This window comes from Halichoerus grypus, chromosome 6, assembly GCF_964656455.1.
Source record: "Halichoerus grypus chromosome 6, mHalGry1.hap1.1, whole genome shotgun sequence".
Lineage (NCBI taxonomy): Eukaryota > Metazoa > Chordata > Mammalia > Carnivora > Phocidae > Halichoerus > Halichoerus grypus.
Window position 1 is genome coordinate 105,463,598 of NC_135717.1, and position 17,737 is coordinate 105,481,334.

The 17,737-nt window shown below is 38.6% G+C and overlaps 1 protein-coding gene and 1 long non-coding RNA gene across 6 annotated transcripts in view; one reads left to right on the forward strand and one right to left on the reverse strand.

The window, feature by feature from the left end:
• Window positions 1-10,034, reverse strand: part of SYT10 (synaptotagmin 10) — a 67,058-nt gene extending 57,024 nt beyond the window's left edge. For 2 of the 4 annotated variants that reach the window (XR_013449139.1, XR_013449138.1), the window contains exon 1: window positions 9,586-10,034. Coding sequence is in view for 1 of the 4 variants with exons in the window: in XM_036091828.2 (XP_035947721.1) it covers window positions 9,586-9,736 (151 nt within the window). In the remaining 3 variants the exon portion in view is untranslated. The remainder of the gene's footprint in view (window positions 1-9,585) is intronic. The other 2 variants (XR_013449140.1, XM_036091828.2) reach the window with 2 other exon arrangements.
• The window catches only part of LOC118529579 (uncharacterized), a 479,669-nt gene continuing 470,310 nt past the window's right edge, over window positions 8,379-17,737 (forward strand). For both annotated transcript variants that reach the window (XR_013449142.1, XR_013449141.1), the window contains exon 1: window positions 8,379-9,497. This is a non-coding gene — a long non-coding RNA (uncharacterized LOC118529579). The remainder of the gene's footprint in view (window positions 9,498-17,737) is intronic.

A 17,737-nucleotide genomic window follows, 5' to 3' on the forward strand; every position in this document is an offset into this window, starting at 1 on the left:
ACTACCTATGCAGATGGAAATGATCGCACAGAAAAGCACAGACCAATTGACATGCTCTCAATTTCCATCATCACTGCCTTAATTGATATTCTCATCTGTGTATTTCTGTATCATTTTTTTAATTTAAAAATTCTAGTTCCTTAGTTTTCAAAATGTATGCACATGTGATTTCTTGTAATTAATCAAAAATTATAATTTAGTTCACTGATTTTCCAAGCCTTTTGTTTCTTTGGTTGCTTCCCATTATTGCCAGAACATAAACCATATTTATGGCATCATTCCATAGAGAAAGGGGGAATAAAACTCAAATCAGCAACTCTTATTCAAAGAAAGCTGAGGAAAACTGTGTCTAGGATAAAAATTTGGAATTATCTTTGAAGTTAACCTATTTATCCTATTCATATGGTATTACAGTTGACCCTTAAATAAGGAGGGGATTAGGGGCACTACCCCCCAGTTGAAAATCTCCATATAACTTTTGACTCCCTAAAAGTTTACCTTTATTTATTTATTTTTAATTTTTTTAAAAAATTTTATTTATTTATATTAGAGAGAGGGAACACAAGTGGGGAAAGGGGAAGACAGAGAGGGATAAACAGACTCCCTGCTGAGTGTGGAGCCCCCAGGCCCCGAGATCATGATCTGACGCAAAGTCAGATGCTTAACCAACTGAGCCACCCAGTTGCCCCTGTTTTTTTTTTTAAGTAGGCTCCATGACCAGCGTGAAGCCCAACATGGGGCCTAAACTCAGGACCCTGAGATCAAGATCTGAGCTGAGATCAAGAGTCAGACGCCTAACTGACTGAGCCACCCAAGTGTCCCAAAAACTTAACTATTAATAGCCTACTGCTGACCAGAAGCCTTGCCAATAACATTAACACTTGATTAACACATATTTTGTATGTTATATGTATTATATACTATATTTTTAGAATAAAGTAATCTAGAGAAAATACAATGTTATTAAATAAATCATAAAAAGGAAAATACATTTAGAGTACTTAACTGTACTATAAAAAATCCACATATAAGTGGATCCACACAGTTGAATCCTGTGTTGTTCAAGGATCAGCTCTAATATTATAAAAGGCCATAATTCTGATTTCTATAACAAGGGGCCAAATTAACAGTGACTTATGCAAGGGAGAAGTTTATTTCTCTCTTGTGTAATTAACTGTCCTAGCATAAGCAGGCCAGAGCATACACATCATCTTCAAGGTGTCTAGAATCCTGGTTTCTTCTATACTTTTGTTTTGCTATTCAAAGGTTTTTGCCTTCTCCTTAAAGTCCAAGATGGCAAGTTACCATGTCCACATTCTAGGCAGTTGGGTGGCAGAATAATAAGGGAAAGGGAAGGTGAGAGTATGTCCTTTCATTTTAAGGGCACAGTCTGGAAGTAGCACACATCACTGCTGCTAGCATGCTAGTGGTCAGATTGATTGATTTTTAAAGATTTTACTTATTTGTGAGAGAGAGAGAGAGAGAGAGAGAGAGGAAGCATGGGGAGCGGCAGGCAGAGGGAGAAGCAGGCTCCCTGCTGAGCAAGGAGCCCGACATGGGGCTGGATCCCAGGATCCTGGGATCATGACCTGAATCAAAGGCAGATGCTTAACCAACTAAGCCACCCAGGCACCCCTTGATGGTTACATTTAGTCACATGGCTGCACCAAACCAAAAAGAAAGCTCAGAAAAGTTGTCATTTTTAAATTAAAAAAATTTTTAAATTTATTTTAATGCTGCCACATACATAACTAAAAATCAAGGATTCTGATACTGTGAAATGAAAGGGGGGAAATTAATACTAGGAAACAACTAGCAGTCTCTTCTTCATCTATCAATCCAATACATAATCAATCAACATATCATCCTTGCAACAATGCTTCTTTAATTTCCACTTAACTGTATTGACTTTTGCCTTTTTCTTGAATTTCAGTAAATGATAAACAACTTTATGTTAATAATATACTTGATTGTAAAATGTGTATTTTAAAACATTTTCATTTTCTGAAATCAGAATATATTTTAGTATCAATGGCTTGTTACAATCACTAATAGCCAGTAAGTAAGTGTGTCATAATTTATTCTGTCTGAGTATGTGCTAAAGCAAAAGCATCCACATTGAAAGTCATAGAAAGTCAAGTCTAAGTGGCTTGAAAGAAAACAGTGGAGAAAATAGTGAAGCTCAGCCCTAAACCTTATAAGCCAAACTTTTATTGGGGATAGGTGGAGAAGGCAGTGAGTCAAGTGAGTTTGCCAACATTGCTAACATTGCACATAAGTGGTCTTTATATCTTTTATGAATTCTTTTAAGGCATTCTTGATGGCATGGGGCCCAATAATGAGTGCAAAACAAAGGTATCACCAATTCTGAATCAAAAAGCCATTCAGAAGAACCATACTCAATTTTAATTTAAAATTATTTAACCCATTTATGTCTTTTATGTTTTCCTTTTTATGTTTGTACAAGAGTGATATGATTTTAAAAATTTACGTCAGTTTTAAAAGTCTTTACATAAGTATGAAATAAAAATTCTATGTGATAAGAAGGCATTAAGCCACAATTTAACAACATTTCTTTTTCCTTTTTGGTACCATATAAAATACTGGTGCATCTTATCAATAGCATCTTAGATTCAATCAAATATGGAACTACATATAGTATAAAAGTATCCAAATGCATAAAAATTCTTTACATATGTTCGTAATTGAGTAAATAATTTATAATCTGTGATTATCTATTCTACATTTACAATAACTTGAACTATGCATGGTGTTTAGTTAATGGTATGAGTATATTTTAATGTCTGGCACAGTGGCTTTCACCTAGTGTTCAATAAGTATTTGTTGAATAGACGCATAATGCTAAAACCACCTCTTGGATACAGTAACAACTCATACTGTAACATATTAGAAATGATAATATGCTTCTTGATATTGTTTTGTCCATTATTCCTATAAATCTATGACTACTGAAACAGAATTAAAGGAATAATAAAGACCGTAAACAGTAGTCCTCATTGTTTGACTGAAATAATTCTGCAGGATGAACAAATTGACATTTACAAGGTTTTTTCAATTGACTGTAATGTTGTCTCTATTCAAAATAGATGTGAAAGAATAGATCCTAACACACCTCAGAATCCACCTGGATGGATGAAAAAAAAGTTAATATCGGTCCCCCCACCTCTGTCATTCTACCCTTCCAGCTCTGAGGCATCACAGCACAATTTCATGATTATATAGTCATGTGATATCTACACACACACACACACACACACACACATACATACACACATGTGTGTGTGTGTGTGTGTGTGTATATATATATATATATATATATATATATATATATATATATACCTACAGAGTTTTATTTTCTGATAGTCTACCTAAGCCACGTTAATGTCAGCTCTTACAGCTTCAGTGGTCATTTAAGATATTTAACATTATAAGGAAAAAGAAAACAAGTTTAATGTATAATAACAAGAAGCCATCTCTTCAGTCAGGGATTCTGTTTCTAAACTTTGCCAGTGTTGGCTATTCCACCAACAGAGAAAATTGGTATTGTACAAATTAGAAACAAGCAAAATAATTACTGACCTTTAATAATAACACTTCCTATTAGGAGGTCTAGTTTTCTTTGGCATCATAGCACTGTTAATAATGATATATATAGATGGTTGATAACATACATTACATACCCAAAATATGGCAGGAAAATAAAGCAGAAAATGTTTTAATGTATTATTCTTCTAACGACAAAGTAATAAAAATAATTTAATTGACAATTTCATATCTGTTTTCATTATAGGCTTATTTATGGACATACAAAAGGAGCTATATTTATAATTATAGGAGTTCAAAGTTGTGCATTTTGACACACTAAAATCTTTTATATGATTTTACCGTTCAAATAAATCAGTTATATTTAGCTAAGAATTCATGAATAAACACTCATGTACATTTAATTGCAAATGCATTCATGTACTCAAGTAAGAAAAATGAAGAATGTTGTGTCTTATATTTGCATGACAATATATCCAATAAAAAGAAATTTGGGGATTTGGGTCATAATTACACACTGAGAAATCTTACTAATATGGCACCTGGGTGACTCAGTTAAGCATCTGACTTTTGATTTCCACTCTTGATTTCGGCTCATGTCATGATCCCAGGGTTGTGGGATGGAGTCCAGCATCAGGCTCTGCGCTCAGCGGGAGTCTGCTTCTCTCCCTCTCTCCTTTTCCCTCTGCCCCTCCGCCCTGCTTATGCTATGTGGACTCACTCTCTCTCTAAAATAAATAAATAAAATTACCTTCCAATATGCCACTAATTATAGCCAATAGTATTATAATAGTTATGAGCCTATCTTTACGAGCTGTTCCAGTGTCTATAGCACCAAGAATGCTCTCCCCAGGAAATCTTCCTATTCCTACTTTTTGCCGAACCTAGGATAGGATCTAAGGAGCCCTGGTTCTTATCCTAGTTGCATCATTAACTGGCTGTGATTTGAGGGGAAGTTGCTAACTTTTCCTGCCTTCATTTTCACCACTGCAAAATAATTTCTAGTTCTAAGTGGTATGACTAATAGGTGTTTGAATAATGATATGATTATTTTTCCCATGCTATTTTCTACTTCAGCAAACAGGCTTTCTTTTACTATTATAAATTGATATTTTAAATAGATATTCCCACTTTTCTAGAACTTCAATAAAGTCAATAGGTTTATTATGCAACACTTTCACATTTAGCCACTGGATCTTAGCCTTTCCTGAACACACTCTGGGGAAAGTCACTGGATGTCCATATGGGGTTCAGTTGCTTTTTCATTAGTATCTTGCTCATGTTCTAGGTTTTAAATGCCTCAAATGCTCTAATTTCAGCCATTATCATAAACTACATATTTTGCATGCCTATCTACCTAGGATCCTGTATTGGACACTGGAGACACAAAGACACAAGTATATATAATATAGTTTCAGAGGAATTTGAAAATTATTAAATAGCACCCATCATTTTACAAATAAGGAAACTGGGTTCTTGAGGATATATTCATTTATTCATTCTTTCATTTGTTTGACAAATATTTATTGAGACTCTAGTAGGAGCCACAGATTTTTCTAGGTACTGAGGGTAAGACAGTAAACAAACCACTGCTCTCAAAGAGCTTATATTCTATTGACTTAATGTACACAGCAGGAAGCACACAATTATGTTTTCAAAATATGGATAATTTTAATTGTCATTAGAGATTCCAATAAACATTTGTGATAGTTTATCTCCCACCAGCATTTTGTAAAAAAGAAATCTTATAAGTAAATGCAAGTGCATTCCATTTGTTTTTTGCATAAAACAAAATAACAATGATGATTAACTTTTAAAGAAAATGAGACTTGAATGAAATGGGCAGCTATAGATCTTGTATAAGAAATCATTCCTGTAAGAATCAGATTTCAGAGATTTACAGCTCATATAAAGAGAAAATATAGATGTTGATTTGTTTCAAGAAAAAAAAAGATTATAGCAAAAAAGGTCCTGTCAATATTGCCAAAATATTGATATCTCAGAATTAAGAAAAACAGATGTTTGCTGAGACTGGTTTGGCCTTTGAAGGTAGTTGTTCATTTCCCTTTGGAGTAAATGAGACCAAGCACAATATGTATTGATGATCCTGTAAAAATGAGACTAGAAATAGCAGGTGGCCATTCTTTATTGGAATGACAGTGGGAGGAAGGAAAAAAAATCCTCTCATACATCCTTCTTCATATGGGCCTATCTGAATTCATTATGGTTCAATTACTCTTTCTCAGACCTACAAGTCTTGAGGAAACATTTCCTCTATATTTCTAAATTGTAACTCTTTATACAACCATTAGAATGTGTAAAACTCAGTGGTGTAGTGATACAAGAATTATAAATTGATTGAGTAGTCATTTGCTTTGTGTCTGTAGAGAAAACCTATGAAACATCCTTATTCATGTTAAGCCCTTATCATAGACTTAAAATGCTTTAATCTCAGAGGAAAAATCATGATATAATTTTAAAATTTTACTTAGCCATCTCTTTTATTAGTCAAGTGACTTCAAGGAAATTCTTTGATAGACCTACTTATCCCCACATCTAAGAAATTGAGGAACATATGTATGAATTTAGAAAAATTCATTTAAACTTTTATTTTAGAATTTTAGTCCCAAATTAAAAGTATAAAATGCAAAATTAAAACAATGATGAATTAAATGTTTATTTAAATATTTAAATTAAGGTCAGGTCTATACAATTATGATGTGACTGTGTACTTCAGTGGGTTTGATTAGTTATGATTTATGAGGTCTGCCTTTTAAGCAACATAGTTTCCTGAAACCTCATAAGCATTTGGATATGGAGCAGCAATTAAAGACTGACCAGCAATGAACCCAAATGCAGTTCAAAAACTATTACGTATCTTAGTTACAGTATATCTGAAAAATAACATTATAGGTGGATATATTGTTTTGTATTTTCCCTAAGCATTCTAGTATTAATCATATTATGCATGAAGATGAACTTAGTGGGTGACATGTCTATGGGGAGGGGGGAGTATTAGTGGTAAAAAGAAGGCAAAAATTTGATTTTCTAAAAATTGCACATGATGAACTTTCTACTGTATGAGTAATGTTGACATCAATAATATCTCTAATAAACTATGCCAAGAAAGTAAACTAGTGTTGGCAGACGCGATCTACGTCTTCACAAATTTTATGAAAACATGGGATTGGTCAACTTGATCAGTAGATCCTTAATGCCAATAACACTGCTGCTATTTCTGCTATTGCTGCTATAGTAAAGAGGATGGTTTTTATTGGCATTTAAAAAAACCAGTAGAATATCTTATTTATATATATGATTCATTAGTTCTTTAATGTAGAATGACTTTAATTGGGATTACCGGAATTTCTCTCCTTCTACTCCTATGTGAAGGAATCTAAAAATATACACAATCTGGAAGCTTGAAATTGTCACTGCAACCTTTGAATAACTGACACCATATGGGCAGTGCTGATTAACAAAGTAAATAACCACTGTACCATTCAATGTCAATGTCCTCCTACAAATAATGTGTTTCCCACTAAACAAACAGTGAGTAGAAGGATCACCTACTAGAAATGTTTTTATTTAGGGTCCTGTAATAAAGGGCACATGTGCATAAGTTATAAGAAAATGAACAATGTGAAGCTGAGTGGCTAATTAATACAAAGGTTCAGTAAATAATATTTGAATCCATTTCAAAGGTATCTATTGGTGTTGGGAATTTATCTGTGGATTAAAGTATTTTATTTCTAATTGTTGCACAGATTTACAAATAGAATATGTAATCTTATGCATCTTTATATCTCATATACAACCTAATAGAATGTCTTCTTTAGTGGTGGCCACTCAAAATATATTCATATATTAAATCAAATACCCCATTTGGATAGTATACATATTTCCCTTAACAGAAGAAAAATATCCATGTAATTGTTTTAGACTAGGTTTTCCCCACTTTCTTCTTTCCAAGGGAAAGTCCAAAAGGAATGAGGACTACAACTACTTCTTGTAGTGCTTAGAACAAGTCCAAACCCTTTCTGCAATTCATGTACTGTGTTTTACCTTAAGTTTATATGGTTGTGTACTTAGAAAGATTTATAAGCTAGTAATTGGTTTCCAACCTTCACAAATTATTCTCATTACCAACCCATCTGAGACCCAGGAAACCACTACTTGGTGTGTGATCACAAACCAGTTGGATTACAGCATCAACTGTTAAATGACCAAATTATAGGTCTTTAACTTTAAATACTCTAATTTCTTCCACTATGCCCCCCTTCTCTGAGTCTTATCTTTAGCATGTCTATCGCTAAAGACAGTTCAGAAGACTTTATCCAATAGCACCACAAAGGACTTTTAAGGTCACACTATTTTGAGTGTTTATCTCATGCTTAGCAACCACACACATGATGCACATATACACAGTATTCACCAGTCCTTTCCACTAATAGTTGTTTCATACATTCCTAGGAATTAACACCCACTGAACAAGAGATAAAGACTTGTGTTTGTATATTCGCAAAATGTCTAAATTTCCAGCATGTGGACAGCACCAATTATGTATCATTCTGCTCCGGGTCCAAGTAGCAGCATCTCCGCAGGTTCTGCCAACTGCAGACAGAAAGAAGCCTCTCTTGGTTCCTGTTGCCATGATCAGAGAATTTGAAAACCCCGAAGATATTCCATTTACAAAATGGTATGTAAAAGCTAAACCACATCTAATCCTCCCCCTCCCCACCCCATTTCCTCTCCCTTTTCTTTGGTGGTGGTGGTGGGCAGGAGAGATTCACTAAGTGTGCCCTCCTGACCTCCTTCCCAGCTTCCCAGGCTTTCTGCAGTCGTGCTCCACTCGAGTTGAGCGGTCCAGCTCTCACTTGTTGCCCTGGCTACCCTCAACCCACGAAGCCCCGCCAGGAGAGCCCAATGACACGAAAGCAAAGGGAGAGAAACGAGACCTAGGGCAGGAATGGCAATCTTCCAGCCCGATGCCGAAAATCCCGAAACCAGTGTTTGTCTCCCAAAGCAACAAGTGACCCTCACAAAGGACTCTTGAAACCACGCGGCCCGCAACTCTGGAGTCCCTCTCGTTCGTGTGAACAGCAAACAGGCTGCACAAACCAAACATTGCGCAGGTGGTTAAAACCCTACCCAAGCGTGACCAAACAGTAGTCCTGATACGGTTCCCCCCATTCCCCGAGAAAAATCTGTCTCCTGAGGCTTCTTTCCACCTCCAGATTTCTGACGGTCGATGTCCTTCACCATCCCACCCCATTTCTTCACAAGTTTCCTGAACGGAGAGGGAGGATGCCCGTGTGTTGGGGTGTGTATGAGAACATGTGTGTGGAAAGGATTTATAAGATCTTTATATGTGACCTGAGCCTTCGTTGTCGCCTCAAAAAAAATAGGACCAATAAGCCCTGCTGTTTTGCCAACGTTGTCAAGAAGCCCTACAAAATCATATTTAATAAAGGGACTTGGACACTGTCAAAAGCTCGACAGGTTGCAGCCGCTAGTTACCCCTCCTGGGAACCTTTCTGCTCCTGGAATCCAAGGCAGCCCCATTTGCAAGGCGGTTCTTCGCTTCCAAGCAGGGTTTTTCTCAGGTCCGACCCCTTCCCCAGGCTCGCGACCCGCGAGACCAGAGACGAGAGAGGGCAGCGCGAGTCCCGCGGGCGAGCGGCTCCCGCGGGCAGCGCTGGGTAAGCGGGCTGGGCGCAGCCGCCCGCGCTCGCCTCGCCGCCGCGGAAGGGAGCCCGCAGGCGTGGGAGAGCGGCGGAGTGGGGGTGCGGGAGCCGGGGAGCGGGGGACGGCGCGGCGGGCAAGGAGCAGACCAGGGAAGTGGAAGAAGCCGGGCAGGTGGAGACGAGGACACAAAACCCGAACAGCCGACGCTCGAAGTCTCCAGGAGCTGAGCGGAAACAAGGAGCAAGGTAGGAAGGCGAGGCATCCCACAGACGCCTGGCGCCTCGCGGGGTCCCGGCTGGGCGCGCGGAAGCGAGAGGAGCCCGCCCCGGTTACCTGTGCTGCTTCCGCCCTGGTTGCCCCTGTCCCGGGGGAAGATGCCCGAGCACTTCTCCCACTCCACCTGGCCCGCGAAGCACAGCTCGGTGACGATGTGCAGCGCCTTCTGGCATAGGCTGCTCACTCCGTCCTCCTTGTGGAAACTCATCGTTTGGCCTCTTACTCCCCAGATAGCCGTCCTTTCCCCTTCCCGTTACCTCTAGGCTGGCCCCTCGGGCGCCCTAAGCCATCGCCCGCCCGCGGGGAAATGGGCGGGAGAGTGCGCTGCTCAGAAGCGGCAACTCTTAGGAGCCACAAGTTAGCCCCATGGCAGGAGTGGAGGGCGCAGGGGAAGGCGGAGAGGCCGGGGCGGGAACCCGCGCGAGGCGGCGGCGGCGGCGAGGTTTGCGCCAACTCTCCCGCCGTGCCAGCCAGTCGAGGCGAGCCGGAGAGAGAGACCCGGCATGGAGTGCGGAGGGGTTGGGGTTGGGGGGGGAGACGTAAAAAAAGCCTAAGCCCTCGGCTCGCTAGAACGCCCCCCTCATCTTCCCAGCGCGTTTGTGTTTCTGGCCGGTGCCTGACGGCGGCGCGTCCAATCGCAGCCCGGCGCGGGCCTGGACGACCCGGGGCGGTACCCGCAGCGCCCCCTCCCCGCTGAGCTGGGGATGGAGTTCGCCCGGGAGGAGGGGCGGCCCCGCGCCCCTGCTGGGGCAGCTGGGGCTGGCTGGGGGTGCGGGGCGGGGGTTAGAGAAATCTCCGTTTTCTCCGTACTTTTCCCAGCCTCAGTCCTCTGCCCCTCCACCTTTACGACACATGTGTGCTGCTCTCTCTGGTTTCTCCGATTTTACTTTCCTGAAAAGTCATTTCAACTGAACACAAACTGAAAAAGTTAAATTTAAAAAATGAATAGATGAATAATCAAGACAGACGTCTATACAGAAAAGAAAGATGGGCCTGGAAAGCATGTTTAAAATGATTTCTAATGATGATGGTTTAGAGGCAAAATTTAACCCGAGAGTTCTTTTTATTGCTATCACTGAAATTCACCGTAAGGTACGTTTCCTATTTACCCAGTTCAGTTCTTCTTTATGCATAAATACTATGATTAGTCAGATTTTAATTTATTGCCTTTGATTTTTCTTTTTTTAAACTCACTTAGGTATTGCGCAAAACGAAATGTTATTTGTATTAATATTCACTGTCGATTAATCCGTAATTGGCAATGCACAATTTGTGCACAATTTGTCTTCTTTGAGACAATTTGAGAATGCACAATTTGTCTTCTTTATCACTTTTGCACTTAAATACTGAAGACAGCAGGGCATGAGTGTTAAAGGGGAGGGGAGTGAAGTTCAAATCTGTCACACACACACATCTGTGCTTAACTTGATGAAATTGCTTTCAGGTCCTTCTTTCAATCTGTAAAATGAAGGGCTGGGACTCTCCTGTTCTTATAATTCTTTAATGCAAATGGGTGAAAATCACTCATGGAGCTACAACTACAAAATAATGTTAATAAGTGTGTGCCACAAAGTTACAGTAAATGGATTTACATTGTTTTTAAATTGTTTTGAGACAGAGTTTGATACCCTCTTATAACCTGAAGATTGATTTAGCCTTTATTAGGTGGGGATCTTTATTTATGAAGTGGAATATCAGGACCTTGTTAGCATATTTATACTAGGAGAGTAAGTAATCTTATTTTAAACTACTAGGCAGTTTATGATAAATTATTTCCTGTGTAAGGACACTATGGTAAATTTACTATAAATACTAGGTATGGCATCCCAGTAGCTAAGCATTCATTAGTTGAATCATTTTGACCTGATTCATAGGACAATTGGTATAACTAGGACTATTTTTATCATGAATCAAGGCAAACTAAAATCTGCAGGCTTCATTCGCTTTTTGTTTTTATGCACATTGATTTGGATGGTTTTTAGATAAGATTGACTTTTGAAATGATTTCACTGTCAAAAAATATTAAATATCTACTGTATCTTTGAAGTAAAGTAACACACTTTAATAGGGCCCTTTCCAATTGTCCTTGCTTTCCAGTCCTCCAGTCTAGACAGACCCATAAGATAACCTGAAATGCAATTCTGTTCTTTCATATTTACTATATGAGCAAACCGTTATGTGGGAGTCCAAATGAGTAATTTATCTCTATACTACTTTCAGACACTAATTGCTTAAGTGGAGTAATGCAGGTCTCTCTCATGACCCTCTTATGTTTGATTTTGGTGTTAAATATTATTAGGTAAATAAATTCTGAAAATAACTTTCCTGGTATTTGTTTATGCTGTTCCTGGCCTGTTGTTACTCTTACCTGTGTTTCCCCAACAAGCAGAGTTAATATCAGTTGTATATTCATTTTTCTGAATTTGTCTGAAATATTTTTGCTTTAATCTAAAATTAATACCCTAAGGTTTTGATTTTTTCCCCTTTGTTCTTTAGACCATCTCATACAGCTCATTAGCAGGTGAATCAAATCAGTTTTTTCTTGTCACTTATTAACAGCTCAGGTAAGAGGTGTGGGAAATGTAGAAACTGCATTCGAGGTCACTATTTTCAATGCTGAAGGATAAGCTGACAAGAATTTAAATTTACAATCTTTTAAAAAATGTTGGCGAACTATTTCAGTTAACAAGAGCCTACCCATCAAGTATCCAAGCAATACAGATTTGCATTTACTTCCCCACCCATACTCTGAAGGAGTTGCTGAAACAGTAAAGGAGGGGAGAGCAGGTTAGACTGATTTTACTAAGCACAATTGCTATACTAAGTGATATATGAGGCATTGATAGTCAAAATATACAGGTAGGTCTCTGACACAGCTTTCTTCTGAATGATCTCTGCATTAAGTAGAGGAGGAATTGGTATGGAGTTGAAGATCCCAGGAGCACTCATTCCCATCCCTATAAGCTAAGCCACCCTCTTGAGAGGTAATTTTAAATGGTCAACACTACGATTTCCCTGCTTGTTTAATCCTCTCTCAATTCTTTCTCTTTCCCCTTTCCATGGCTCTTTCAAAATCTGGAGGGGAGGCAGTTATCTTCTTAGGTAGAGATCTCCCTAAGGTAAGGGGAATTTGGGAATCATTCCTGAGACTATAATTTCAAATATTACTTGACCCCCATATCAGGCACTAAGAAGGTGGGTAAATGAGGAAATCTCAGAATAGCTGAGCTCAGTCTGAATGAAGATCAGAGACAAGTATTAAATTGTAACTTACTTAAAACTTTCCTACCTTTTCTATGTTCTACAGCTCAGATTCATATGAGCCCAATTCTAATTGCCTGTACATAAGTGAGCCTGCTCCTATATTCCTTAATTTGGAGGGTGGCATCACCACTCACTCCCAGCTGGTAAGATGACCAGATTTCTGGTTTGCATGGATGGGTATTGCTATTGAAAAATCCATTTCTATTCTGACTCCAGATCCTTTGATCAGCCTGATTCATCATTCTGGAAGGTTTGGTGTCTTCTCTCTTTTCAGTGTGTTCATTTTGTTCATTCATCCTGATGGATACTCAGTAAGCACTTCAAACAGACTCAGTTTTGAATCCTTCAATTTTGAGAAATTCTAATGATTTATTCCTTCATTAATTCTCTGCCTTCTTTTTTTCTGTGTAGTTCCTCTCTGGAACTCCTTTATGTTGAATTTTTGACTGCTAGGATGGAATCTCTAATTTTCATTTCTCTTCTATTTTCCATCTCTATCACCCCCTACTCCTTGTGCTCTAAGTTTTGGGAGACTTCCTTGGCTTTCTTTTCTGAGCCTTCTATCAAATCACTACAATTTCAGCTATTATAGTTCTAAGATATACATACTTTTTTGTTTATTGATTGTTTTGGTTACTTATTTCTTGGATATATAGTCTGTGCTTATTTATTTGACCATATTAATTATATATTTTTAACTACCCACCCCCCCGCCCCGCTTCTAACTTGTGTCTTTTTCCTCTATATAACTTTGTTTTGTTTTGTTGTTGTTCTTCTTGTTGTAAAATTTTGTCAGCTGTTTGATCCTCTATTAAATAATGAAGTATAAATACTCACCACTAAGATATGGAGTTGAAGGCCTAAGTATACTAGTAAGGCTTATAACCAGGGGCTTCATTGCAAGGTGAGTCAGGGTATTTTGAATTGGAGCACCCCCAAAGATCAGAGAGGGACTATCTAATCTTTTGTTAGGGATATGGGGCAATAATTCAAGTCTCCCTGCTTTTATTTTCCAATCCGGAGCCTGTCATGGTTCTGGCCTCTTATAGTTCTGGTGCCTTAGGTCTGGAGCTTTTCTAGTTCAGTATCTCCAGGGGGACACTGTTTTACTTGCACGTTTGGGGAAGGGTCATCACCTGACCAGAGGAGCTGTATGGATGGAGACTTGAGCCTCCGGACACCTTCAGAGTGACAGTCCCTGCGTTTTTAGCCTTTCCCTCTACTGCCATCCTCTGCGGAGTCAGTACGAGGTGCCTCCATGTCCGAGGTTTTCTGAGACTCTGTGGGGTGAAGCACGAGCTTGTCATTGCTTCTGCTCTGGAGGTTTCAGCTCCCTCTGCTCAGTAAGGCGGTCACTACTCCTTCACTGCTTCCATCTTGTAAACCATTGACAGCTTCTGTCCTTACGTCATCTCCTGTGTCCTTTCTATTCTTTCTGTCCTTTTGAGTTTATAGCTTTTTATTGCTCTATTGTCATCTCAGTGTCTTTTCAGGACAGTCAGGAACACACGTACATTTTCAATCCATCATGTTTAACTGTTTAAAAAGGCAATTCTGATTTATGTCACTTTCAGTGCCTTCCCCTTGTGCTTTAGTTACATCCAATACCTTGAATGGGGCCTGTGAAGCCCTAGGTGCCCTGGCCTCTGCCTAGTTTCTTTGTTCTTTTCTGAATTCTTTGACTTGTGCTTTCTTTTCATGTCTATTTCTCCTTTGTAGCGCATAACATAATTTACATTAAATAATTAATTTGATATAAACTAGTAGGTAGAGAACCTTTCCTCCCTCGTCCCTGCTCATTTCCCTGAGCCTTCACTGTGCCAACAGTAATAGTCACTCAATAATATTTGCCAAATAAATTAATGTATGTCTTTTGTTAATCCTCGTTCCCTCTAGTTATCAGAAATAAAAGCCTTTATTTACTTGTTTAAGAAGTACCAGGGTATAGTAGAAACTGATGAACTGTTCTATTCCCAGGGAAGTTGAGAGGAGAGGGATGAGAAGGAAGAGTGAGTGATAGTAGTGGACTATGTCCTTTGAGAAGGAAGAAGATGGTCATTTGTATCTTAGGAACGGACACTAACTTTTGAATACCTGCTTTGTACCAGGTCTGTTATGTATATTCTATACGTGGTTTAATAATAATGATGATAGTTTTTGTTTGATATGTAAGCTATATAAAACTTAATACTTTGTAAGCTAATTGTTACAGTAACTCTTCTATTGACTCGTATAGAACAGTGATAGGTATAGTACTAGCCTTTGTACATATATTAACTTACTTAATTCTTTACTTTTTTTTTTTAGAGTTGGGGGGAGGGGCAGAGGTAGAGGGAGAGAGAGAATCTTAAGTAGGCTCCACGCCCAGCGAGGAGCCAGACGCGGGGCCTGATCTCATGACCTCGAGATCATGACCTGAGCTGAAATCAAGAGTCGGATGCTTAACTGACTGAGCCACGCAGGTGCCCCTATATTAACTTAATTCTTTCAACAAGCTTGTGAGATAGGGCCTATTATGTTCTCATTTTACAGGTAAGAAAACTGAGCCACAGAGAGGTTAAGTAGCCTTTCTTAGGTTACATAGCCATTGGTAGTAGAGCCTGGATTCAGACTAATGCATTAAGGTTGCAGAAATTAGGTCTTAACTATTGTAGTATGCTGCTTCTTATCTATCCTTATGGCATGCTTATAGGATGGGCGGGATGAGATTAAAGGGCTACTCAACCAGACAGCTATAATTGGTAAAAGTGTATAATGATACAATTATGACCTTTATCTACTTGACATTAGCAGTCAGTCCCTGCCCCAATGGTTATGCCATTTAAGAACTTAGAATGCATTTTGTCATATTCTTCTTCTCTCTCATATAATTAAATAAATGTACTGGTGGACGTGTGTATACATAGGTGTTCTGTCACTGTTTATTTTCCAAAAAGGTGCGGTTTTTGCCTGACTGTAATGACAGTATCTCTAGTCTCCCTGGGTAGCTTTAACTAATTATTTTAAATGGCTATAAATTATTCAACATGATGATATACCATAATTTATTCAACCAACGCCCCACTGATAGGAATTCACATTGCTTTCAGTTATTTACCACTGTGGATCTCTCTGTGGAGTAGTAATGTATGTTGTAGTGTACAGTCCATGTTGCAGTAAACCTCCTTGTAACATTTACTTACGTACTATGAATTTTATTTATTTGATCTAGAGTCCCAAGGAAGAGAATTCTGATATATGAAATCACATTTAAAATCACATTTCTACCAGGAATATATACAATATTATTTTTTTCTTACCTCTTGCTTAACAAAATAGATGTTATGAATTCTTGCCACTATTTTGTGTGACTTTTTTTCAGACTTCACTAAAAAGCATGAATTAAATGGTCATATTTATACATTTTTGTAAATTTTATCTATATAATAATTTTATCTATATATAAATGAAGTTAAAATTAAAGTTTAAACATTTATTTTCAATTAAAAAAGCAAGAATATGGGGATAGCCATTACTTATCTTTTAAATTAGTAATTTCAAACCATAGCATGCCTCAAAATCACCTGGAAGGCTTGCTAAACCACAAATCGTTGAGCCCCATTCCCAGAGTTTCTGATTCAGTAGGTCTGAGGTGGGGGTCTGAGGATTTGCTTTTCCAAGTTCCCAGGTGATAATGCTGCTTGTCCAGGGACCACACATTGAAAATCACTGTTCTATAGAGCCTCTTTAAAATCAAGAAGTAGGGGCTCCTGGGTGGCTCAGTCGTTAAGTGTCTGCCTTCGGCCCAGGTCATGATCCAGGGATCCTGGGATTGAGCCCCACATCAGGCTCCCTGCTCAGTGGGGAGCCTGCTTCTATCTCTCCTTTTGCTGCTCTCCTGCTTGTTATCTCTCTCTCTCTCTCACTCTCATAAATAAATAAAAAAAATCTTTAAAAACAATCAAAATAAATCAAGAAGTATTCCTAAGAGTTTACACCAGAAGTAAGTTCCCCAATAATCATACCTGGTCAGTTCAAAATAACCAATCTAAAATAACAGAAGATTGAAGGTGTTAGTTAAATTAGGTAGAAAACCTTAGTTTTGGTCTAAATTCCATCATTTGCCGACCGTGTGATATATAGCTTACTCTTTGAACTTAGTTTTTCTTTTTTTTTTTTAAAGATTTTATTTATTTATTTGACAGAGAGAGACACAGCGAGAGAGGAAACACAAGCAGGGGGAATGGGAGAGGGAGAAGCAGGCTTCCTGCGGAGCAGGGAGCCGAATGCGGGGCTCTATCCCAGGACCCTGGGATCATGATCTGAGCCGAAGGCAGTCGCCCAATGACTGAGCCTCCCAGGCACCCCTAGTTTTTCTTTTTTAAACCTTAGAATAATATTCTGTTTTATTTTCTATCAAAGGATTGTCGTGAGGCTCAACAGAGGCAACAAATGTGAAAATGCTAAAAAAAAAAAAAGTTATCAAATACTATGCATATACAAGTTATCATCATCATTCTTTGGATTAGGATTACTTGTTATGTAAACCATACAAGTTACAATTTATCATTCCTTGTCAAGGCTTTTTTCAAACTGACATCTCATTCATAAATAAAACAACGGAGACCCACAAAAGCCTTAAAAAGTAACAATACATCTTTGTCAAGAGATAAGTGATAATATTACCTCACAAGCGCACCCTTAACTTCCCTAAATTTCTCTTTAGACAGTGCTGTCCTCCACTTTCCACTCATCGAGGAGGTCCCAGTTGTTCCACATCATATTAGAATATTCTATCATCTCTGTAGCAATAGCCCCTCTCTGAAATTATCTTGACTGTTTATGTGTTCACAATCTATCTTCCCCATACTAGAGTCCACAGTCCATGAGAGCTAGATCTCTCTGACTTTTTTCACCCACTACCTCCCCAGAACTGAGGACAATGATGGGCATAGTAGCAGTGAAA